We start from the raw sequence: 25,786 nt of genomic DNA, 5'->3' as shown, positions 1-25,786 counted from the left end.
ATGGTCAGTTTTGATGTCTCCTCCTTATTCACAAATGTCCCACTCAAGGAAACCCTAGAGCTCATCCAAGCCAAATTTCCGCCCGATATCTCAGCCCTATTTCAGTTCACAATGAACTCGGACTATTTTGTTTGGCAAGGAAAATTCTACAAACAGAGGGGGACATCCATGGGTTCACCACTTTCCCCACCCTTGGCCAACTTCTTTATGGAGACCTTTGAAGAGAAAGCCTTAAACTCTGCCCCACTATTTGGCTTCGGTACATGGATGACTGTTTGGCCACATGGCTCAGATACACTCCACTCCTTCCTAACACACTTAAACAACCAACACCCCAGGGTCCAGTTCACCTTGGAAAAAGAGGAAACCACACCCTCCTCTTCCTAGACACTCTAATCACTTGCCAGCATGATGGATCTTTGGCTTTCTCTGTTTATAGAAAACTCACCCATACAGGTAAATACATTCACCAGCAATCCCCCCCCTCCCCTCACAACAATATTGGGTTATTAAAACACTATATAACAGGGCAAAATTCATTTGCTCAGATGACAATGCCCTAACCACTGAACTAAACCACATCCTCGACACTTTCTTAGCCAATGGCAACAATCCCCAAAAAACACTAAAACCAGTAAACCACAAGCCCCCCCTTCACAATAAGGATTACACTAAATCTATCACCATCCCCTACATTTGGGGCACCTCTGAGAAAATAACCAATATCCTCAAAAAATATGACCTAACTTCTTGTCATAGATGTGAAAAGTTGGCATCCTTTATCTGCTCTATCAAAGACCAACCACTTCCCCTAGACCTACTTGGTGTATACCAGGTCCCTTGCAGCTATAAATTGTCCTATTTTGGCCAAACAGGCAGGACAGCAAATATCAGGATTTCAGAACACAAACACTACATCCGGTTTCACCAGTACAGCCACTCTGGGCTTGCAGACCATGCCATAGAATTTGTTGGAAGAAAACGAAAATAATACACTGCAGCAAGTTCAAGTACGAAAGATTATTCATGGCATCATCAGCAGCTCTAAAAAAACGTTCCAAACCTCAACAAATTTGGGTGCATGAGACTGCCCCGAATTTGGGAGATTTGCATCATGAGAACTTCAGTCCAATGGCCAAGACAACACAATTAGCCCACTAGGGGGCACCGTTAGGACTTTAATAACAATATTAGTTTTTTGCCTTATTTCCTCATTTGCTTTTGTTAGTGCCTGCATGCACATACCATATTTCTATGTTCCTGAAGATGGCAACATGATGTTGCCGAAATATTGAAGGTATTCATTAAAGTTTCCTTTAATTAATATCCGTTTTATGCATTGTAAATTCCCTAAGTCAATTACCAGTTATGTGTGACCAACGTATAAGTTTTGCTACAAGAAAAAGAAGAGTAAAAAAGAACATAATTGTGAAAAATCAGATGACTAATTCAAGTAAGTTTTTTTGGTCAGATTGGAAACAGATGTAATTGAGGTTAAAACTAAGAACTGTGTTTATTTATGAAGTAGATATGAAAGGCTGTGAGTGTTTGATATATATATATATATATATATATATATATATATATATATATATATATATATATATATATATAGCCAAGTAAATCCATTATGCCATATCTCTAACCTTTATGACGAGAAACATAAGAGACTTCCAAAAAACTTTACAAAAGATTTGCATAAACATCAACAGGTTAGTGTTTCTAAAGCATTGTAAATTCCATGTCCTCTTTCCAAGCTTCATTTCATTAAGAGAAAATATTAAAACAATGTGCAAAGAAAATATACTATAGATCTAAAAAGGAACTTTTGAATGAAAGAATTTATTGTACAAAATGTGCTTTGGCTCATTTATTTACTAAGAAAGCTTCTTTATCTGATACTATTGAACAGACTTTAGTATTAACTCGTGTTAATTCTAGCTATTTTCCAGTTTAAAGACATTATGTACAAACAAAACTCTGGTTTTAGCCGTGGTAGCCCATACTGGCAATTCTATGTTTGGAATCTTGAAGCAAAAGCTATCTCCTCCTTTCCTTTGAATCCAAAATTGTGAAAAGATATATCGATGACATCTTTTTAATCTGGAATCACGGTCCTGAGTCTCTAAAGAATTTCCTTGACTACCTCAACAGTCAACCCCCCAAAATCCAATTTACTACAGAATTATAGATTGATGCTCTCTTCCATTCTTGGATGTCAAACTCGCTCATATTTCTGAGAAATTAAAAATCTCTTTACAGGAAACCAACTCACACCAACAGATATCTCCATGTACAGTCCTATCACTATCCACTTCAAAAACTTGGTATTATCTCTACGCTAGGCAAATGTGCTCACTCACTCCTTTGTGAAGAAGAATATATTAACAAAGAACTTCAGTTTCTTCTTGCAACCCTTCAGAAAAATGGTTATTCGAAACAAATAGTTAATAAGTTACTCTTCAATCCTCTTTCTTGCCATACTGAAGATGGAAATAGTGAAAAAGGCTACATATCCCTACCATATATCAGTTCTGTTTTGCCAAAATTTGCCAGAGTTCTTAAAAAATATAATAACACTCCTCTTCTGAATGTTCGTTCCTTGCTCAGTAGGCCGAAGCAAAAACATAATCTGGAATATCCTGGCATTTACTAAATTTGGTGCAACTGCAATAAACGTTATTTTTGGCTAGACGTAAAAAATCCATCGAATTACGTATTGAGGAACATAAAAGAGATGTCACATATGGCAGAACGAACCAGAGCTAGTGCTCTTTTGAACCATATCCTGAGTTCTGCTGATGCTGATGAGGAAAACTTCATTCATCCAGTCTTATGGGATAAATCTGAAAATATCTTTCGATGCTATGATGAACTGGAAAGAAGAATTGTGGAATCCGAAGAAATCATCCTCAATCAAATACATCTCAACACCAACCTTAGCTATAATCTCTCTCAGACTGCTATTGCCCTTCCATCCAACTTTGGCATTCAAGCAATGTTGAACGTATGCACATGCCCAACGATGAGAGATACACAGAACAGCTTGAAATATTAATACGCTAATGTATAGATTTTTTTATCTCTCGGTTCCTCTAGATTCTTTTGCAATTTTTTTGTTGGTTGTTCCCTCTTATGCACCCAAAGAGGTCTTCTATGAAGATGAAACTAGTCATGCAATCTACTTAATTAAATAGCATTTTTTACTTTTATCTCTCGGCTTTCAGTTGTTTAATCTTTTTTAAAAATATCTCAGCCTTGTGAATTCATTATGCCACACACGCGTGTGCCAGTTTAATGTATTGTACCAAGTTTGCTCTTACCACAAGTTACTAGTATCCCAATTTGACCTATTAAATCCATTCAACAGAATATATACAGGATGCCACAAGCCAGACTCCATAGACAATTTATTATATAAATTACATTAATGTTTGAATTGGTTGTCATTTTCTTCTAAACATTTCCTTACTTGTTTGACACATGACATTTGAACATTCCTGAGTACTGTAACATTTTCTCTGATGTTTGCAAATTCTGATGTGTTGGTCTCCTTTAGATTCTATTGTTCTGGGTTGTTTGATATAAGCCACTGATTTGAGGGTGGAACCATAAGAAATAATCCAAAGGAGTTAGGTCTGGAGACATTAGTGGCCATTCAGTGCACCTATGTTGCCCAGTCCATTTCCCTGGAAATGTTTCTTTCAAAAAATTCTGTGTGTTAACCACGCTACTGGCGAGGATGTACATATACGTCCACAATACCATGGATGTGAAGTGCATATTAAAATTGTAATACCATTACATTGAAATTTATGATGGATACGAAGCTTTTGAGGATGTGTATTTGATCTTTAATGGCCGGTAAGGTGGTGGTGTGTCCCAATTTACAATTATTAGGCTTTAAACTATCCTTACATGTGAAACTCTACTTGTCTTTATCCAAATCTTATCTATATACGAGATCTCACCCAAATACAAATATTCAAGCTTCTTCTCCCCTTAGTGTCCCTAAATATTTATTTTATACTGCGCCTTTCAGGACATTTAAGATATAAAATTCAAAAACAAGGAGCAATTACCAAAATATGTCTGAGTATGAAACTAATATGCAGTCATGACCTTTATCTCGTAACTTAACAAAACTCCCCCACCCCTGTGTGATTAGATTCGTATGTTTTTACAAGTGGTGCATCGAGTGGCAATCTCAGACAACTGTATTCTCAATGAACAAAAGTTTATTGAACTATTAAACATGGTACAATTCATTTTTATCAAATAAAACTCAATTCAGTATTAAGAATATAAAATACAAATGAACACTAGCTATACACAAGTATTAAGCTAAGATCCTATATGGGAATTGTGATCATGCCGCCATAACAGATTCTATACATACAAACATATGTATAATCCCAGAACTAGTTAACACTTTACTTAACCCTTTACTAGTCTGAATGCGCTGTATTGCTGCATTACCATGGACATATATAATCCGTTTACTCTATCCAACTTACTAAAACAGTATGGTTTAAACTATCCTTTTGCTGTGCTAATACACACTTTTGACCTTTAAAACTTTCTTAAATAAAATACAATGTATATGCATAAATCTCTAGGCACATGAACACTTATTAATTAATAGTAACAAGTTTATTCTCATTCTAGTCTGACATGTGCTGAAGTCCTAATATAATTCACATTAATCCCTCCAACTGTTCAGTAATTGAACAATGATTACAGTTAAGATTTGAATTGACACAAATTTTCACAGTACCTTTTGACTTGGGTCTTCTACACTGGTCTCTACTTTTTCCGATTGTACTTTCCTAGGACAAACTCTTCTATAACTTGTCACTCCTAAGTTCCTTTGGCATTAAGATGGGCTTTCACGATCTTTACTTTACATGCTTCAATCAAGGACACACACAGGATCATCTATTCTATGGCTGTAAACTTCATCACGTGGGCACTGACTTCTTTATAGATTCCTTTCTCTCGTTACTATCACTGGGTGATGAAACACACTTACATTATCTTCTTTCTTTTTAACTAAATGGCATTTCTCATTTCTTACAATAGGAACACAGAATCAAAATCCCGCACACTTTGTTTCCTTGTTGTGTTGGACAGAGATAACTCCTAACCCGTCACTCAGGAAAACTTCACTCAAAACCGCACGAGACCTATACGAAGACTCGTGAAGAAACTCTCAGGAAAAAAGCCCTGTGTGTGTGGGGAGGGGGTGTTTCCTAACCTTTTATACAATGACCCCCCCCCTACCGGCACCTTCAATTTCTTTTCTTTTACCCTTACTGTAGTCGATTTCACTGACCAATTAGAGTGACGTTTTTCCACTCAAAACATCCTGCGGTCCATGTGCACATGACTGACACGTGACGACGTCTCAATTCGGGAATTATGACCTTGAGCTATAGTCTTTTGTTTAAGCTAACCTCTAAGTTACCTGTACTAAATTAATCCTCTTTCCAAAATTTCTAAGAATTTACATGAATCCTAGATCCCTTATTTCAAGTGTAAAAACTAGCCTCTGACATACAAAATCCTATGACTAATTACTGTACATTAATTATCTTGTTTTTCTGTTATACAATTAATGTTCATATGAGAGTTAACAGTTATTTATTTTATATTATACTCAGATGCAAGCACAATTTTCTTAAGGTTTCTGCTTGTTAAATTGTGATCAAGTAAATTCTCTTATGAAGTTTATAAGGATCACAAATTTAACAGTGGTTAATTGAAAAATATGGCAGAGCCGTATCTTGATGAAACAATTATAGCTGCTCGTTCTTTAAATGGGATCTCATTCAATTCGGAGATTATCAGAAGTGCTTGCAGCATGTGAAAGTAGGTTTCACCTGTTATAGTATTTAGGAAAGAAATATGGACTAATTCATCTATTCCTGCACATAGAAGCCCATACTTTAATTGCACATGTCCTTCTGTTATCCAGTTTGGGTTTTCATTGGATAAGTATCATGCATTATGCCTGTGAATAATCTCTCTTCTTTCTTCTTTTGTTAATTTATATTCCATCTTATAACAATCTGAAAAAAAATAATTAAAGCATTGTTATTGGCCTATGGGTCCTCACTTTTGGTACACTCTATATATATAAGCAAAGTACTGTAATAGGCAGTTGACTATTATCACAAGAATCATTAACACCTAGATTTGATCTGCTTGCACTTTGATAAGATTGATTTGTCACTTATTTGATAAAGCGTTTTGATAAAAATTTGATAACACTGATCTTTATCTCAATAGTGATTCTTCTAAGTATACTGCAGATGTTGTTTATCCTCTAGGCTATTTATTCTCATCCATCTGTTGTCTAGCATTATAAAATACCAATGGGGTTAACTTTGTGATTCTATGCTTTATTTCCATGATGGCTCATTTCATTGGTCATATTGTTTTTAGTCTTCTGATCTGTATCATCAAAGCATTGCTTGTGGTATGGCAACATTCATTCTTCATCCCACTGTAAATTCTTATTCTTTATCCAATCGATAGTTCAAGGAGTGCACCAAGTGTGCACATTAGAAGAACCAGGTATATTAAAATTGGCTTTCCTGAAAGTATTATTTTTTTTTAATACCAAAGCTTGAAATAGCTGTAAGCAAAAATATAAGCACATCCAAAACTGATAATGAAAAGGCTTGAAAGCAAGGAAACCTGCATCATGCATGCCAAACGTATTAGCAATAACATTTATCCAATCCTCCTTCCTAACTCTTGCATCAGTACTCGCAGAAAAAGTCAATCTAAAGCAGTGTTTCTCATTGGGGGAGGGAGGATATCACTCCCAGGGGATCAATTTTTTTTGTGGGGGTGGGGTGATAATTTTTGGTTCAAAAAAATATTAATCATGGCCGCCAGTAAGGTAATGTCATCATATGAAAGATAATGGAGATATATAGCAAATGAGAAAATATACATTTAATTTTTAAAATTGCTTTAAGGCATGCTTTATAAGGATTCATAGGCAATAAATTCATTGCTTAAATACCTGCCTCTTTATCACCATGTTTCATATATGTCATCCAATAGGAACAAGAAAAACATTGGCTTTACATAGTCCTCCTTTAATATGGTGATTTCCTCATCCATAATACCGGGAAGCATAGGGCTAGTCACCTTATCCTCGGGACGGATATGACTTAGAAGAGCTCAAGTCAGCTCTGTAACAAGCCAGTAGGCCTAATACGTAATAAGAAGGAATTTATAAAGAGAAAAAATTGATAGTCTTTTTATTTTAGCAAAAATTCTTTTATAGATGGGCTTAGTAAATACTTGACTTGATTATTTATAACTTTCAGTGTCATTAAAAAAGCTCCATAATGTGCTCATAATCTTGTTTAGGAAATGTATAAACAGTCATCTCAAACTAGGAATGTCTTGACTATTTGAGTAAAGAAAAATTAATTATAATTATTATATTAATTATTTTAATTATAAAATGAGTAAAGAAAAATATTTATTCACAAGAAAATCGTAATAAATACTAATAAAATTTCTGTGTGCACGCTCGCACATTTCTCATTGTGCTTCTTCAAATAGTTATTACTGCACTGAAGGACAATTAATCTCATCTGCATAGGCTATCATTTGCAAGTGTTCTGGTTGTTTTGCAGGATGAAAAAAAACCCCAAGAGTATTTGGCGCGGGGGGGGGGGGAATCCTGCCACCTCCATACGAGACTGGCTAACTCGCCTTCATTTGAAAAGCCTCGATAAAAGTTCTTTAAATCCTAAATGGGACTCACTCAAGTCATTCCAGTCAGTGGGCATAATCAAACTAGTTGAGTTACAGATGCTCGTGTGTGTATATTTCTTTTGCAAATTGCTTTCTTATAAATTCTGTTATGCATTGTCCTATTGCAGGTAATTTCATGGGCTTTGAAAAACTGGCCATTGTCATTCCTTTAATTTCCTTTACCATAAGAGCTGCTGGTCAGCAGCCATGTACATTTACTCTAGATTTACGTAACTTTTCATCTTTTCCCTTCATTTTGTTTTGCATCTGTTCCATACCATCTTTATCTTTCCCAGTGAATTCTATCCTCTCCCCCCCCCCCTTCCCAAAAAAGCTCTCTTTTCCATTACTGCTTGCTCAAATACACCACTGTTGGGTTATAGATTTTTTTTTAATGACCTCATATATGTAGGGCTGATATACAATATATTGTCTGTGAATTTATCCATTCTCTCAATCTCACTTTAAACACATGTTTAAAAATATATTTGTATGCATTGGAATAGTTTTAGCCATAACAAATAATACTTGTAATCATAGATTGTCACTATTAATCTTAGCAGTCAATACTAATGTGACTTTACTTTTCTATGTTAATGTAGACAATAAAAAAAAAATCACTTCAGTCAATATGGCAACTTTCTCAATAAGTATTAAACATCTATGTTAAAAGAAAAGCAGTAGGAATTATAAAATATTTCTTTTCCTTGCATAGAGTGAAAGCTGGATTTATTTACTGAAAAGTGTTCACTAGTAGAATACGAAGGAATGCATATTGAGAGTAATCTTCTGGGACTGACTTGAGTTTTCAATTTCTGAGCACGGCAATACTCTGCCTTATGATGATCTACTGATACAGTGCTTTTCAATTATAACCAATGCTGCATTGACTCACAATGTTTTTGTGACATGACACTCCTGTGAATCAGATGATGTGAAGTTTCACGAATTATTTGTTTACAATGTCATTGCTCGTTGTATAACTCTGTGTTTAAGTGTTTCTCTGTGAATTATGTTATTAAAGTATTACATGCATCTACAAGTGTGTGTGTGTGTGTGTGTGTGAGGGATCAGTGATTTGTCATACGAAGAAATTCACTATATGACAGTGGTCTAGAACTTGATGTGTCATACAAATCTGGGTATGCCTGTATATAGCTAATTTCTTTCCTTATGTTTCTTTGCTTTGAACATATGAGCATCAAATATTTCCATCCAGTGTAGAAAGAATTAAACAGCACTGAAATATTCACCCAAGCATTCCTCGTTAGATTCAAAAAATGCATATTAACAGCATTTTTTGAATCTGTAACATTTATTTTTAAGATGTATATAGGTGCACTAATCGAATTTGAATATAGAAAAAAATGACGCACTAATCGGAGCCGCATTAATCGAGGGATTGTTGTAATAAGACAGAACTGGGTTTTACTAACATTGAAATTGATGAGGTTATTTGAGCCCCATTGGAGGATGGCTTGGAGATCAGAATCGAGGACACTGGTGGTTGGTGTTCTGTAGGTTGAGGTGAGTTGTGTAGATGTGTAGAACAAGGTTTGTCAACAGAGGAGTGAAAGGTGCTGTCATCTGCAAAACTGTGTATTGGGTTGGAGGTCCACTGAAGTAGGTCACAGATATATAGAAGGAAGAGGGTTAGTGAGAGAACAGAACTGTGTGGAATCCCCCAGCATTAGTTGAATGGCGAGAGGATAAGGAACCGTCTACCATCACAGTGTAGTGTGCATCCAGACAGAAAGCTGGCAATTCAACATCAGAAGTCCTGAGACAGTCAAAGTGATAGGAGTATGCTTAGCAAGCCTTTGTGCCAGACCCAGTCAAAAGCTGTAGAGATATCAAGTGCAACCACTTGAGATACACCAAATTTATCGATAGCATTTGTCCAGAGATGGGTGATATATGAGAGCAGATCTCCTGTTGATTAGCCGCGATGTAATCCATACTGTGGTTGCTTAATAGCTTAGCCTTCAAGGTAGTGCAGGAGTTGAGAATTGATGGTTTTTACCATCACTTTCAATATCACTGAGGTGAGTGAGATAGGGCTGTAGTTAGATGCCAGTGATCTGTTACCCTTTTTAGGAATGGGTTGAATACAGGTCAATTTCCAGATTTTGGGATAGATACCAGTGGAGTAAAAGAGAAAGTATGTACAAGTGACATAGGATAGGAGTCAGTTCTAGTGCACAGATCTTCATGACAATTGAAAGAATGCCATCAGGGCCAGGAGACTTTTTTTGTGTTTAATTTAGACAATAGGTTTCTGATCTCTTTCTGACAATGATATGAGGGTATTGTATGTAGGGCAGCTGGAATGGTTGGGGGTCATTTAACATTGTCAGTTATGTGTTCATTGGAGGCAAAGTGTGAAGCTAGGAGATTGGCTTTTTCTGTGGGTGATGATGCAATAGAGCCATCTGGGTATGATAGGGGTGAGAATAGTGTTAGGCAAAAGTTACGACCGATTGCTTTGGAAAAAGACCAGAAGTCTAGACTGCCATTTGGACAGACTGTAAGTTTCCTGTTTTTTGCTCTTTCAAACTCTGTTTTGGAAGCATTGATAGTTTTCTTGCAGCTATTTCAGGCATCTGTATAAGCACTAAAGGAGGATGGAGTTCTTGATGTGAGCCAGTTGTGGTATGCTTGATTTTTCATTTGTACAGGCTTGGCACATCTTTTGGAGAACCAGGGTTTAGTTAGGGGTTTCAGTTCAGTTAAGAAAAGTGTTGGATCATGTTTCCATGCCAGTAAGGATTGCTTTGGTGATATGGTTGGTGCATATGTTTGGATTGGAAGACAGGAAACAGCAGCCCAACCATGGGAATGAGTCATAGAAATCATGGAGGCTATGCCAAACATACTCTTGTATGGGAAGCTGTATAAGCGTTGTTTCATGCAAAAGGAGATGAGCACTAGATTGTGGTCAGAATTACCCCAGGGGAAGGCTCACTACATTCACTGTGTATTTGGAAGGGTCATTGGTGAGGAAGAGATTTAGGGCATTTGGTTAGTGATTCAGTTTATCTGGCATTCTGGTTGACATGTGAACAATTTGTGTAATGTCATTAGTGATGGCAAATGTTTCAGCATTTCTGCCTGCAAGATCTGTACAACTGGAGGAGGAAAGCCAGTTGGTGTTATGGACATTAAAATCTCCTAGGAAGGTGATTTTGCTATTAGAAGAGTGGGACTGGAGAAAATCAATTTTTAAAGAGAAGAAATTAAAGAGCTCATAATGGTTGGTGGCATTAGGAGAGCGATAGAGACAGCAGATGAATTTGACTGAGTGGGGAAGGGATATTTTCAACTGAAGAAGGTCAAAGTTGGGCAATTCTAGGTTAGGTACTCTTTGGCAAGGTATGTCAGCAGAATATGCACAGATGCCACCCTTGGTCAAAAGGAGTTAAACAGTGTATAGTTTGGATGGTTGAGATGGATAGTGCTGGGGGAGGTGAGATTAGAGTTCTTGCTAAAAGGAGTAGGTGGGGTTTGGTGGACTGAAGATAGTGGTGGGCACTGTTAAGGTTAAAGTTGTGACCACAGATGTTAGTGAAGTGGATGTGCAAGGTTCTGTGGGGCATATATTTTACCGCAAGGGTCTTGTAGATTTCATATGCAGTGCCTACATACTGGTCTCCATGGAGGCTGCTAGTGGTGTCACTTGATTTTTGCAATAATTTAACTTGTTTGTAGTCGATGAACTGTTGTTTCCATTTTGGCATTCTTCAATTTGTCTTTGAAGATGGCGTCCTTGTTTTCTCTAGGCAAATTTTAAGTCAGGTTGGGCACATATGAATGGTTAGGGTCAAGTGACCTTGAACGTGTTATTTATCACCATTATTAATTTGGTTGTGATGGTTTGTTCCATCCTTTCTTTTATTTATGGGTCTGAAACAGTGGCATCTGATATTTCTGGGATCAAAATTGCATTCTGCTAATTTGCCAATATCTTCTTTTAATGATATACCATTTTCCCCATCAGAAAATTCAAAATAATAGCATTCAGTCTGCTGTTTATGGCCTCCATCGAATCATGTAGCATTGATGCAATTAAGTCATGACATTCATTAGTGGGCAAGGGTGCACTTACAATGCGACACTGATAATCGAGTAGCTCGAGCTTAGTTTCTAGTGTTCAGATTTGGAAGAAAAGGTTTGAAAGAAAAAACAGAAGAATTGTGCAGCAATTCATCTGTTTTTGCACAGGAAGCATGTGGCCAGTGGCAATAGAAATCGCACAATATACCCTTTTTTTTTATCGATAACTTCGGTTTTACAGCTACAGCACTTCATAAGGAATTGCATTGAGTTTGTCAGCAATTGATAGCATTATGCTGGCAAGACTCAAGGTGCTCTTTCATTGTTGGCCTTTGTTGCCACCACTTTACTTGGTCTGGTGGGCATAGCAGGCAGTGGCATGTGGCTGCTTTTTAATTGTAAGGATAACTGATTTGCTGGACTATAGGTACTTACAGGTTGTGCAAAAGTAATCGGCTCCTTAGTACTCGCTGTTAATTTTTAAAATTTACTGATTGTTATGAAATATTGACCTCCATAGCTCAGTCAGTATAGACGAAGCCCTTTGGTCGGAAAGACCTCGGTTCGATTCCTGTTAGAGACGTGAGGAACCTTTATCTGGTCTCTTTCGACTAAAAGAGTTAACTGGTCTCGTATGGAGGTGGAGGGTTTTCCCTCCAGATAACTCGAGTTTTTCATCCCTAAAACTGGCAAACCGGTCCCGTGAACACATACATACAGCTACAGTAATAAAATATACTACGGCAAGGGAGGCAACAGGAAACCACCTTGCTAATAATCATCTCCCTAGTAGCATATAGCTACCCCCCCACTAGCCGTATGGCTGAGAGAACAGGATAGGATAGAATGAAATATTGATTTCTATAATCAGTTACAAAATATATATAATAAAATAAATAAAAAAAAAATTAAAATAATGCATTCTTTCTATAAGCATAAAGACATACATAAATATACTTGGGCATCAAGAGGATGGAAATCAATATTAGATTCATTTATCCTAAATGAAAAGACAAAGTTATTATTATGACACTTCCAGGGAGTCCAAAGACTCATCGAGGGACGGCACGCACTCCACAACTCTCCGTCTCCAACGCCATCTACTGCTGACCACCACTACTAGTATTTCCACAGACAATCACGAACATCCATGCCCACGGGATTCGAACCCGCAGCCTTTTGGCTGGAGAGTGGATACGCCATGTTATGGAAAATATGTCAGTAATCTGGCATATTTTCCATAACAGTAATTGAGGCATTTTTAAGGATAAAGATAGCAAGGTAAAAAGAAATTTGAACAAGATCACAGAATATTATGCATACATTCAAATATCTAAGGTGGCTTGTCTTTTTGTTGATTTAAATGCAAAATTATATTCACCCAGATGTTTGGAAGTTTTTACCTCTGTACTTGTTTAAGTTAGGAATGTTCTGTAAGGCAAAGGCAGCTTCCCAGACCATGTGCTAGACACTCTACATGAAATTGAATGAAGTAAAACTTACCTTAAAATACTATACTTTAAAAGTGAGATTATTCTGGAACTCTGGACATATTAGGACAGATGGCATTATCATAGAATGATATCAAATATAAAAGGAGAGGAAAAGTTAGCAAAATAGGTGTTTGATGCTAGGGTAGCAAAAACAAGACCCACAGGAAGATCAAGATCCAGGTGGCTTGATGCAGTCAGTAGTGCCCTAGAAGATCAATTGTAAGATCCGACAGTATTAGTCCTGGAAAATAACAGATTAATTTGGAAGAAAACTGTTAACAAGAAACTAGCAATAATGCAAACTTAATCATGTACTATCACAGTACCTGGACACACACACACTGAGGAATTTTTGACGATAATGTCTGTTTTCCTAAGGACAAATGTGTACAAAGTGACAGATGCCTGTAAATCCAGTGTATATAGTAACAGATGCCTGCAAATAACCTATTTTGGACATACAGGAAGAACTGCAGACATTTGCCTTGAGGAACATAAACACATGCTGTCATCATTATTAAACTCTAGTCTGGTAATCCATTCTTTGCACACTCCTCCAGACAGAAACACATAGAAGGCAATAACAACATTACACAGAAGCCACTAAAAATCTATTTTTTTGATGTCAACAGCAATGAAGTACTTATTTGTCTAATCTCAACAAATAGGGTGACATTAACTTATGCAGAATCTTGGAGACAACTTAACTTATCTTGAATAAGTTATCTTCACAGAGGATATGAAATAAGTAGTGACCACTTTCTCATTAAAATAAAATTAAGATTATGACCTAAATGGCTACAAATAACAAGAACAGAAAGATAACTTAAAACATTTCTTTATAAAAATAGATTATTAAATGACACAAATATAATGGCTATATGAACAAAGAATTAACCAGTGTTTAGATAAAATAAAACAAAATGAAGAAATAGAAATAGTGGTTTAATATAAAAATGATACTAAATACAGCAGCAAATGAAAGCTTAGGAAAGGCCAAAAATTCAATAAAAAGAAAAAACTGAAGATATGGGACGAGAGAATCAAAGAAATAAAATGAAAAAATAAGCATATCATAAATGGTTAAGCAGTAAAAGATTAAAAGATGAAATAGAATATAAAAGAATAAGAGACATAGCTAAAAGAGAGGTTAGAAAAAGACAGAAAATCATGGAACAAATTTGTTTCTAATTTAGAACATGATTTATTTAAAATAAAACCCAATATATATATATATATATATATAACATTTTGAAACATTTAAGTACAGATACTAAAGAAAACATAAAATTAAACACCAAATTGAAATTAGAAGCATTTCTATACAGAATTGTATTTTAAAATGATAGTTATTTTAAAAAAGATAACTGGCAGACGTTTAATGAAAATGAAAAGGAAGTAACTAAAAAATAATTAGAAATCAGCTTGAAAGAAACTAGAAATGGAAAATCACCTGGAGAGGATGGGTTAGGTTCAGAATTGTATATGTATGCAGGGATAAAGTTCAAAGAAAGACTATTATTTTTAAATAACATATATTCAACAAGTAACCCACCAATAGAATGGACAAAAGCAATTATGATACCTATCTTTAAAAAAGGTAATAGAGATGACCCTAAAAATTATAGATGTATAAGTATTCTAAATTCCTGTTACAAAATATATAGCAGAATTTTAAATAAAACTAATAAAATATTCTGAAGACTTTATTTTAGAAGTACAGAATGGATTTAGAAAACAATCATGTACAGACCCAGCCTTTTGCCTAAAATTAATAATAGAGAAAAGAAGAGAATACAATTTAGAAACACATATTACATTTATTGACTTTGAAAAAGCATTTGACAAAGTTAAAATTTATTTAACATATTAAAAGAAAGACAAATACCGAATAATATTCTAAAAGCTATCCTAAGTATATATGAAAATAATCAAATACAAATAAGATTAAATTATGAACTATCATGTATGAGAGAGAGAAACCAAGGAGTCCGACAGGGATGTCCTCTTTCAACAACTCTTTTTAATATTTATCTAAATGAAATAATAAAATGGAATAAAAATTTCCATCCAGGTATTAAGCTTTCTCCTACTGTGAACTTAACACTCTTTTTGCTGATGACCAAATAATAATTACAAATTCTGAAGATAACTTACAGAAAAATATTTTAAATATAAATGAGATAGCCAAAGTTTATGGAATGATAATATCATTCCATAAACTTTGGCTATCAGAAAAATCAAAAATGATGCCTTTAAAGGACAAGATCCAGTGAGAACTAAAATAGTAATAGATCCAAGATTTTAGAACAGGCGAATTCATTTAACTATCTAGGATATATGATTACATATGAAAAAGAATATAAATCTAAAAATTTCAAAATATTTAAAATTAACTCTATATTAAAACTTAACCTAGTTCAAAACAAACCAGGCTAAAACCAACAGATATGAAAGGCTTTTCATAGAATCAGCTACAGCCCTAAGAAAAGAGCCAAACCTCAACAAATTTGGCTGCATGAGACTTCCTCAAATTTGGGAAACCTACATCAGTAGACCTCCAGCCCAATCGCCCAAGAATACCAACATTGCCCGCTAGAGGGTACCATCAGGACTTTAGGAGAAATAATAGCTTCATTCTTACTCATTTATTGTTTTTGCTGTGCCTGCGTGCACGTATCTTGTACATAAGTTCTTGAAAATGGCAGCGTGACGTTGCCGAAATATAGAAATATATTAAAATTTATTTTATGTATATCCCAGTACGTTGTACTTTCCTGAAATAATATAGTGAAAATGCATAACCAACGTCTAAGCCTTTCCATGAGAAAAACCAGGCTAAAGTATGTAATACGTTAGCCCATTCCTATTGTATGGAAGTGAAATCTGGACAATAACACAAAAAGACAGATTAATAACAGTTGAAATGAAGTTTATGAGAAAAACTGTAAAGTATATTCTATTTGATCACAAAGAAGTGAAGAAATTATGAAAAATTTAACCAGGAATCAGTAATAGCAAAAATTAAAAAATATAAACATAAATGGATGAAAAACGTTGAAAGAATGAAAACAGAAAGATCACCAAAACAAGCCTTAAATTACAAACCATTAGGAAAAAGAAAAACAGGATGTCCCCTTCCAGAACACTGGATTTAGGCCACTCTAGGCCTAAATCCTTGACAAGCATGATTATTATGCACAAAAAACATAAAATGTGAGAGCACAAGTTTAGAGAGTAGCTTATTCACAGGTGCCACCTGGTATCTAGTGATACAAGGTGGTGCCATTGTCATCAACAAAACTGTGAACTGGAAATGGATTTTCAGTCAATTGGAGGAGGTCAATATAGAAGAAGCAGAATAGGTGAAAAAAAACAGAGTTGCAAAGTTTGAGGATAAAAATCTAGCATCATCACATGTAACATGCATCTAGACAGTAAACTGGAAAACTTTTCCAGAAAATTACAAACCATTAGGAAAAAGAAAAACAGGATGTCCCCTTCCAGAACACTGGATTTAGGCCACTCTAGGCCTAAATCTTTGGCGAGTATGATTATTATCCACAAAAAACACGATAAAATGTGAGAGCACAAGTTTAGAGTGGCTTATTAGACATTAGAGCTTACCAGGGTTCTGTAACAAACAAGATCATCAAATGCCTTGCACAATAGCAAGAGTAACTACTTGAGTTCCATGACATTTGTCTGAAGGTTGATGACATAAGCAAGATGATCCTCTGTTGGCCAAAAGTGGAAGAATCCATAATGGCAATAATGTATTCACTGAGAGGCTTTGAAGTAGCATGGAAGTTCAGTGTTAATGGTTTCTCCATTATTTTAGAAAGAACCAATGTGAAAAAACTGGCAGTGTTTTGACAGTAAAAAGTTGTTACCCTGTTTAGGAATGGGTCGAATATGACTAATTTCCAGGCTCCACTGGTTTTTATTTCCAATGGAAATAAATACCAGTGAAGTGAGAGAATATACAAGAAACAGAAGTAATTCAGAAAAATTATATCAGGGCCAAGAGACTTTTGGTATTCAATTTGAAGATAATTCTTCTGACCTCTTTCTGGAAAAAAACAGAGAAAACTATTAGATTCATTCAGATAATCTGCACGTTATTTCTCTTTGTTAATTCTGTTCTGCTGAAAAGAATGTCCAAATAAATTGTCACTCATCTTTATTAATAAATTAATGATAATGAAAAATTCTAAAAGTTTATTTTAATTTTTAAAAATTTATAATACTGTAAAAACTCTATGAAATATTAGAATATTTATGTTTATTTATAAATAAACATATTTATAAATGTTTAAAAACGAGCAACTGGTGACAGCAGTAAATACAAGAATATCATGGGGGGGGGTATTACAAAGTTACACAAGATTTCAAACACTACTTTGATAGATGTGGACTACTGTCAGCTATTTTGTGTAAGGAATGTGGTTTACAGTACCAGTCTATTTGTGTTGTGTGATGTCATGTTTGTAAATATTTGCTTTCACATATGTGGAAACATTTGAGAATTAAGCAGAGGGAGAGAAAACATTCAAAGTGGAGAATACAGAAAAGTAGGAAATTTGTTCTTTCTACGGATGTATAAATAAAAATAGCTGTTAATATATGCAAAAATTAAAGAGAAAATCGTTTACAGAAAAATAAATGTTACAGATTTTTGCCTATACATTTTTATAGCTAACTATTAAACCTGGTGAGTGATTTTAAAATATCACTCACCAGGATTAAATAATTTAGTTACTGATTTAAAACATTTTACAAAGTTATTTTTAATGGCATACTACACCATTTCCATGTACACTGTTTCAAATTTGTCATCTGCTAATTATATATATATATATATACACACACGTATATAGTATTTTGATGATCATATCTCGTGCCTCCTTTGCAGTTGTTTTCCTTACTTTTTTATATTAAAGTATTTTCGCAATCTTTCATCATGAGTAAAAAAGAATTTGTAAGCAAAAAAAATGAAAACGTGAAAATGGTTTTCGAAAAGTAATCTCATTGGAAGAAAAACTTGAAATAATAAAGAAAAATGAACAAGCACAGTCCAGACCAAAAAAAGCAAAAGAACACAAAAATGGGTGAATCAACTATAAGAGCCATTTTATGCAAAGCTGCTGAATACAAAGAGAAAGGTAAGGCTGCTTCAAGTTCATCATGCATGCACCCAAAATCAAAGTATTATGATTGAATTAGACTTCTACATGAATCGAAGACTGTAACCAAAAACGGATTCCGCTAATATGGACAGTAAATCAAAAGCATTAAGTCTCTTTGCAACCTTGAAAGGACTATCAATGATGGAAAGGAAGAAGAATTCCAAGCTAGTGCTGGGTGGTTTGAATGTTCCAAAAAGAGAGATAGCCTACATAAAGTTCTAATGCTGCAAGTGCAGAAAAGGTGGCCACAAATTATCCAGAGATTTTGAAGAAAATTGTGGAAGAAAGGGGGTTTTGGGACCATCAAATATTTAATGTTGATGAAATCAGCCTTTTTTGGAAGTGAATGCCTTCCAAGACTTTCTGCAAAATCAGAAAAATCTGAGGTTAATGCTGGTTATGAAGTCACAAATCGAATGAAATTACTGCTGGCAATATGCGAGCTGTTTGGAAGCACATTCTTCCACATTATGCAAATGATTTTAGAGGCTTTTTAAATGAATCTAAGTTAATTAAATGTCATTCTGAGAAATAGAGTGATTCCGACCTGCTAAATTTAGATGCACAGCTGAAGAATATGAAGAAAATTTAAATCACTTACAAGCCCAAAGAGATATCACAAAAACAATTTTAAAATATTTTTCACAACGAAAGTTTTTAAGCAGCAATGCTTAGAGGCTGACCCTGATAAAGAGAAGCAGTAAAATATTTGCAGAAGAGGCAGTAGGGCCATACTGTCAGTTATATGAAAAAAAAAAAAAACAGAATGCCTGCCAAACTACATTAGCTAAATTCTTTGTTAAGAGATAGAATAATAAATTTATATTCTGAATATGTTTTATTGTCTTTCAACCTCACGGTTTTCCTTTAACTAGGCCCTGAGATATACCCTATTTCTTTAAAAAAAAAAAAAAAAAAAAAGGTCAAAAAAAGAAATTTGAGAAACGAATTATACTTTTTCCCATATTATATTCGATTAGTGCGTTTTCGATTAATGCCACTGTTTTTAAGAACGCATTAAGCACATTAATCGAGATATTGCTTATGCACACCCCCCCAGTATTATTTTTGATAACACTCAAATTTGCAGACAAGGTGAGAATTCGCTTCTTGGAATTACCCTGACATCAAGCCTCTCCTCGCATAAACACATCACAATCATTGCATCCTCAACTTCCAAAAAAAAACTAGGATTTCTCTTTCGCTCAAGACGTTACTTCACCTCTGAACAGCTGTTAACCTTATGCAAATCCATCCAGCTATCTAATACTGTTCTCGCATTTATTACTCAGTACTGTTGGAATGCTTACAGCTGCCATCCAACATCCTTTCATAGTACACCTTGACACCTACAGAACAAGTTTCTTTTATAATAAATTTAGTTTAATCTTTTATCCAAGTGTAAGCAAACAAAGTTTGCGCCTGAAGTATCTTCAGGACTGAGGCAATTCGTAGTAAAGGTGGACCAAGCTCTCATCACTCCTTGTCTCAGTATCTCCCATAATGCAAAGCACATCTCCTTGCAGACATGTATAATGCTATGCATTAAGCCACTACCCAGACTGGGTCTGGGTAGTGGCCCTTCCCTTAATGCATAGCATTATACATGTCTGCAACGAGATGTGCTTTGTATTATGGGAGATATTTATTGGTCTGGGTAAGGGCCACTACCCAAACTGGGTATGGGTAGTGGCCCTTCCCTTAATGCATAGCATTATACATATCTGCAACGAGATGTGCTTTGCATTATTTGAGATACTGAGACAAGGAGTGATTAGAGCTTGGTCCGCCTTTACTACGAGTTGCCTCAGTTCTGAAGATACTTCAGGTGCAAACTTTGTTTGCTTACACTTGGATAAAGGATTATACTAAATTTATTATAGTCTAACCAAGTGGAAAATAAACTTTCCAACAAGTTCCTTTTCTTTCTCCTATATCCAGCTACTGGTGTACTCTCGGACATTCTTTCCTGTGATGTATTTCCCAAGGAATGCAATACAGAGGATTTTAAATCAAATGTAAACAAGTTTCTCTTTTCCCAATCCACTGCCCATATATGGTACTGATGTACTATAGGTTGATTAACTAACCTCTCATGTATGGGCTCAACATATTTGGGAAAAAAAAAAACTATCCCTTTCATTAGACAGTCATACACACACTATGCAGGTCGCCTCAAGATCACTCAAATCACTTCAAGAATATTAACTTTTACAGCTCTAAATTCTGATCTTCACCATTCTACAATGGGATTCTGGGAGCCCTGTTGAATTTAATGCTAATAAAACTATTTTCTGTTTTATTTCTCACAAAAGTTTGAAAAAATTTGGATCTGTGGGTATTGTCAAACTGTTATTAACTGATTTTAAATTGTTTCTTTCTGTTTGTAGCACTACATATAATGAAAATTGTTGACAATGATATAAGTGGTGAACTATAATAATTAAATTTATTGTTGGTAAAGAAATGTTTTTAATGTAGAAAGTAAATGTTGTTTTTTTCCCAACAGGCAAACTTTGCATCACTTGTTCACATTGTGAAATTGGATTTGTCTAAAAATGAGCTGGAAGAGTTACCAGACAATTTTGGCAATTTAATAAATCTTCAATATCTGGATTTATATGGTAATAAATTGGAAAAATTGCCAATCAGTTTTGCTCGGCTGAAGAATCTACGGTGGCTAGATTTGAAAAACAATCCTCTTGATCCAGGAATAAGTAGTGTGGTTGGAGACTGTTTGGATGAGAAACAGTGCCAGTTGAGTGCCAAAAGGGTAAAGATATTTAAAATTCAGTTTTGTAAAAACTTCTATATCTAATTTTATTAAAATAAAAATAATTATTGCAGTATATTTTCAATGATTTGTTTACATGGTCTTTTTAATGTGTTTTATTTGTATTCATAAAGCAATATGGGTTATATTTGTAGGATATATATGTAGGTTATTTGTGTGCGTGCGCGTGCACGTGTGTGTGTATGTATGTGCGTGCCTGCGTGTGTATATGCTTGTGTGTGTGCGTGCGTGTGTGTGTATATATGCGTGTGTGATTATAAAATAACATCAAGTGTTCAGAGCCTTCTAGCGAGTAATGTATTGGACGAAACACACCGATATTCGATAGACGTACAGAGTGGAACACGGGGATTCAATTTAACGAAAAAAAAAGTACCAAAAGTCACCAACGGGGGGAATTTTGGCGCTGTTTACCGAGTAAAATGCATTAATTTGCATTATCGCGTTTCTTGTTAGCGATCATGCAATAAAAAGGTAAGCCTGTGAGATTTCTTATCATTCGTAGGCGAACTGCTTTTCGATGCCTCTTACCTTACGTGAGCATGCTTTGTTAGTCAAACTCTATCAGCATAACAATAATGCCGGCGCTTGTCTTCGTGATTTTCGGCGTATGAAAAATTTACGAAAAGGACTGATTAGCGTAACAAACTTACGAAAACTGATTCGGCGATTTGAAACTACTGGAACTCTAGCAGTGCAGGTAGGCAGGGGATGCAAACCAATCAATCACCAACGAGTTGCAATTGCTATTGTGGAACAGGAGATGACGCATGTGCAGGGTACCACCAGTGCACGAGCAATATCTCGGCAAACTGATATCGCATACACAACGGTGTGGAAAATCCTACATCAGATGTTGAAGTGTAACCCCTATACAACCAGTCATGTTCGAGAATTGCGCCCTGGTGATGCGACCACACGAATCAGCTTATCTTTGAGATTCTTAGTGCACATGGAAGTGGATGATGCATGGCCGTGGCAGATTTTATGGAGTGGCGAAGCACACTTTTATTTGAACGGCGATATTAACACACGCGACTGTCACATTTGGGCTGCAACTAATCCGCACGTGTGTCTGCAGATGCCTATCCACGCACCCAAAGTCACAGTGTGGTGCGGATTTATGACATCTTTTATCATCGGTCCATACTTTTACGAGGAAAATCGCCAAAATGGACCAGTGACCTGTTCCGTCAATGCTAACAGGTATGCCAATATGCTACAGAACTTTGTGGTTCCACAACTGCAGCAAAGAGGATGTCTCAATTCGACCATCTTCATGCAGGATGGTGCACCACCCCACATTGGACTTCAGGTACAGCGTGTTTTGCGACAACATTTCTCTGACAGACGAATCATAAGTCATGCAATTCCATGCTTACCGAGATTGCCTGATCTCAATTCTTGTGACTTTTGGCTGTGGCGATTTCTTAAAAGCATTGAGTATTGAGGACATGTACTCGATATTCCAACTTTGAAAGATTGAATAACGTTACAAGTGAGACAAATCAATTCCGATATGTTGCGAGCCACTGTGGAAAATATCGTGCACCATATGCAGTTCCTGGAACATCAAAATGGTGGTCATATTGAACCTCATTTGTAATTAACAATAAACGTCATGAAATTGATGTGTGCTCTCTCATTTGCCATTTAGTCATTCATTAGTCACACCTACTAAAATTAATTTGGCAGCGCCAAAATTTCCCCTGTCAGTGACTTTTGGTACTATTTTTTTTTTCCATTAAATCGAATCCCCATGTTCCACTGTGTATGTCTACCGAATATTGGTGTGTTTCGTCCAATACATTACTCGCTAGAAGGTTCTGAACACTTGACGTTATTTTATAATCACCCTGTATATTGTGAGCTTAGTGGATAACACCTACATAGTGGTATGCCACATAAGATGACCAGTTTGCTTATTTGTAGATCTGAAGTGATTTGAAAAAGCATTATGATTAATTTACAGAGCACAGTTCCTCTATTATCTAATCCATATCTATTGCAATAGGTTTACTTTTCCTAGTTGGAATTAGGGAAGGGGGTGGATATAGTATTGTCTAAATATTAAAAATGGAGTTCTTAGAAACATAATACATCGACTGAAAGAAACATTTCTGTAACTGAAGAGTTGCTAAAGTTTCTTTAACATACTTTGTTTTCAATTTAGTATTCTGTAATATTCTTTTCTGTAGTTTGTTCTAGTGGCTGTGTTTAACAATGTTCTCTATATTTAGTCCAAAAAATAATATTTGTAATACCACCACAAAACTGTACAAATCTTTCTGATAACACAATTACTGTATGTAGATTGGGCACATCCTGCAGCCAAACTAGTCTTAGTTCTACAGCATTAAGTACTATTTATTCCTCGATTAACACGGTTAATTAATCCCTCGATATTACCGCGTATATCGCTTTAATCAAATCTAATAATCAATGGTAAAAATCACAATTCATCAATGATCGATTACTCTATTAATAATTTGTTTTATATGGTACTCTTTTAGGAAAGATAAAAAATAAATGCAAAGTAAATGTTTAATAAATACTTGTACCTACGTTAGTTACTGCTTTTTTATCAAAAAATGTATCAAGAGGCGTTTGAACAGTTTGTTTTTTTTTGTTATCAGCATAAATTCTACGATAACAAGCAAAATGATTCTCCAGACCTCAGCAAACAAGCAATAAAACATAAAGAAAAAACACTGCAAATATAATACATGATGGTACAAATTAAGTGGATATTGAATCCACCATTATTTCATAGTAAAGGTGGAGTAAGCTCCAGATCCTTCGGCTTTCTCTTTCAGTAATACATGATGGTTTATTTATTTTCAGTTACAATCTAGAAATTAATGATATAAAACTCGTAGACAGGCTTATACGTTGGTTATGCATTATTAAATCACTTAAGGAATTGAACAATGTAGATACGAATATAAATTAAATTATACTTTAATAAATATTTCCGATATTTCGGCAACATCAAGTTGACATCTTCAAAAGGAACTTACAAAAAAAGGCATGTGCATGTAGGCACTACAACTCAGTAACTGAGAATGAAGAGATGAAGCTCCTAAAAGTACTGATGGTGCCCTCTAGCGGGCTAAGTAGGTGTTCTTGGCCGTTGGGCTGAAGGTCTGCTGATGTAAGCCTCCCAAATTTGGGGCAGTCACATACAACCAAATTTGTTGAGGTTTGGAGAGTTTCTTAGGGCTGAGGCTGATTTCATAAATAGTCTTTCGAATTTGTATTTGCTGCAGTGTATTACTGTAGTTTTCTTCCACCGTATTGTGTGGTGTGTATCCAGAGCATGATCTGCAAGACCAGAATGGCTGCTTGTGAAAACGGTACCGTTTTCACAAGTATATACCTGTATATACTAACCACTCAGTGATGTGCAACATTTTTAAAATGGCAGCTTATAATTTCAGTTCACTCTGAGGAATTAAATCTTGAACCATGATTTGTGTATAAAATACTTTGTGGTCTTATCACTCAGATTTAATCATTTAATGTATGTCAATTTTGTTTTATAGTTTCAAGGATGTGCGTGCGTGCTATTTTTAGAGATACAGCGCACTAGTCATTGGGTGATAATAGTGGTATGCTTCTCGTGTTCTGCTCTGACAGATCTATAGAATTGATAAACTGAATGCTTACAGGACATCAGGATATTTTAAGTCATTAAAGTGTACTGCATATAAATTGTAATACAAGCAAATTAATTTGAAATGAGTTATCAGGAACTGATAACTCATTTATGCAATATTGTTTCAGGTAATATTTATGTAGGATTATAATTCCAAAGTAAAGAGCTTAGTTGAATATATCTGATTTTGATATCAGGTGTAATGCCACTAACCTTCATAATTGTGATCTATATAGATGAATAGATGAAAACAGTGGAGGTAGCATGCTTCCTTAATAATTATAATTATGTAATATGTACCCCCATAGGCGTATAGGATACTGTGACAACACCACATAAATTTAAATATTACTAGCTTTCTTATACACAGTTTTCTTCCAAATCAGTGTTTCTTCTTCTTTTTTTCCCCCAGCACTATTGTCAGATCTTACATTTTAGTCTTCCAAGATAATTAAATTGTTCTGCCTGTAGCTTGGTCTACATTTAGGTCTTTTCATATTGTTTTGGTGGCACGCACACGCACTTGTTGTAATAATTTTTCATCATCAAATTCCTGCATTTACCCTCAAGGGGTGTACAGGATATGATAGTACTACATGAAAAAATTACATCATTACTCACTTCCTATCTACAATTTTCCTCCAAATCAGTCTGTTATTTGTCAGGACTCCAACATTATCAGATATTATATTTCTATTGTCTAAGGCACTTTGTACCGTATCAATCCACCTATATCTTGGTCTTCGTCTGGGTCGTTTTGCTGCCAACCTGGCAGAGAACACTTGTTTTGCTAATCTTTCTTCACCCATTCTGTTTA

The 25,786-nt window shown here is 35.2% G+C and overlaps 1 protein-coding gene across 1 annotated transcript in view; it reads left to right on the top strand.

The window, feature by feature from the left end:
- LOC150104775 (leucine-rich repeat-containing protein 59-like) overlaps positions 1-25,786 on the top strand; it is a 142,029-nt gene that overhangs the window by 38,965 nt on the left and 77,278 nt on the right. The window contains exon 3 of the mRNA XM_090395347.1: positions 21,027-21,290. Coding sequence (XP_090251473.1) covers positions 21,027-21,290 — 264 coding nt within the window. The remainder of the gene's footprint in view (positions 1-21,026; positions 21,291-25,786) is intronic.

The sequence above is a fragment of the Typopeltis vanoorti genome, chromosome 7, assembly GCF_054136105.1.
Source record: "Typopeltis vanoorti isolate ZY-2024b chromosome 7, IOZ_Tvanoo_1.0, whole genome shotgun sequence".
In the NCBI taxonomy this organism is placed as follows: Eukaryota; Metazoa; Arthropoda; class Arachnida; order Uropygi; family Thelyphonidae; genus Typopeltis; species Typopeltis vanoorti.
Note: the sequence above shows the minus strand (reverse complement) of the source record. Positions and strands in the feature narration are given on the sequence as shown.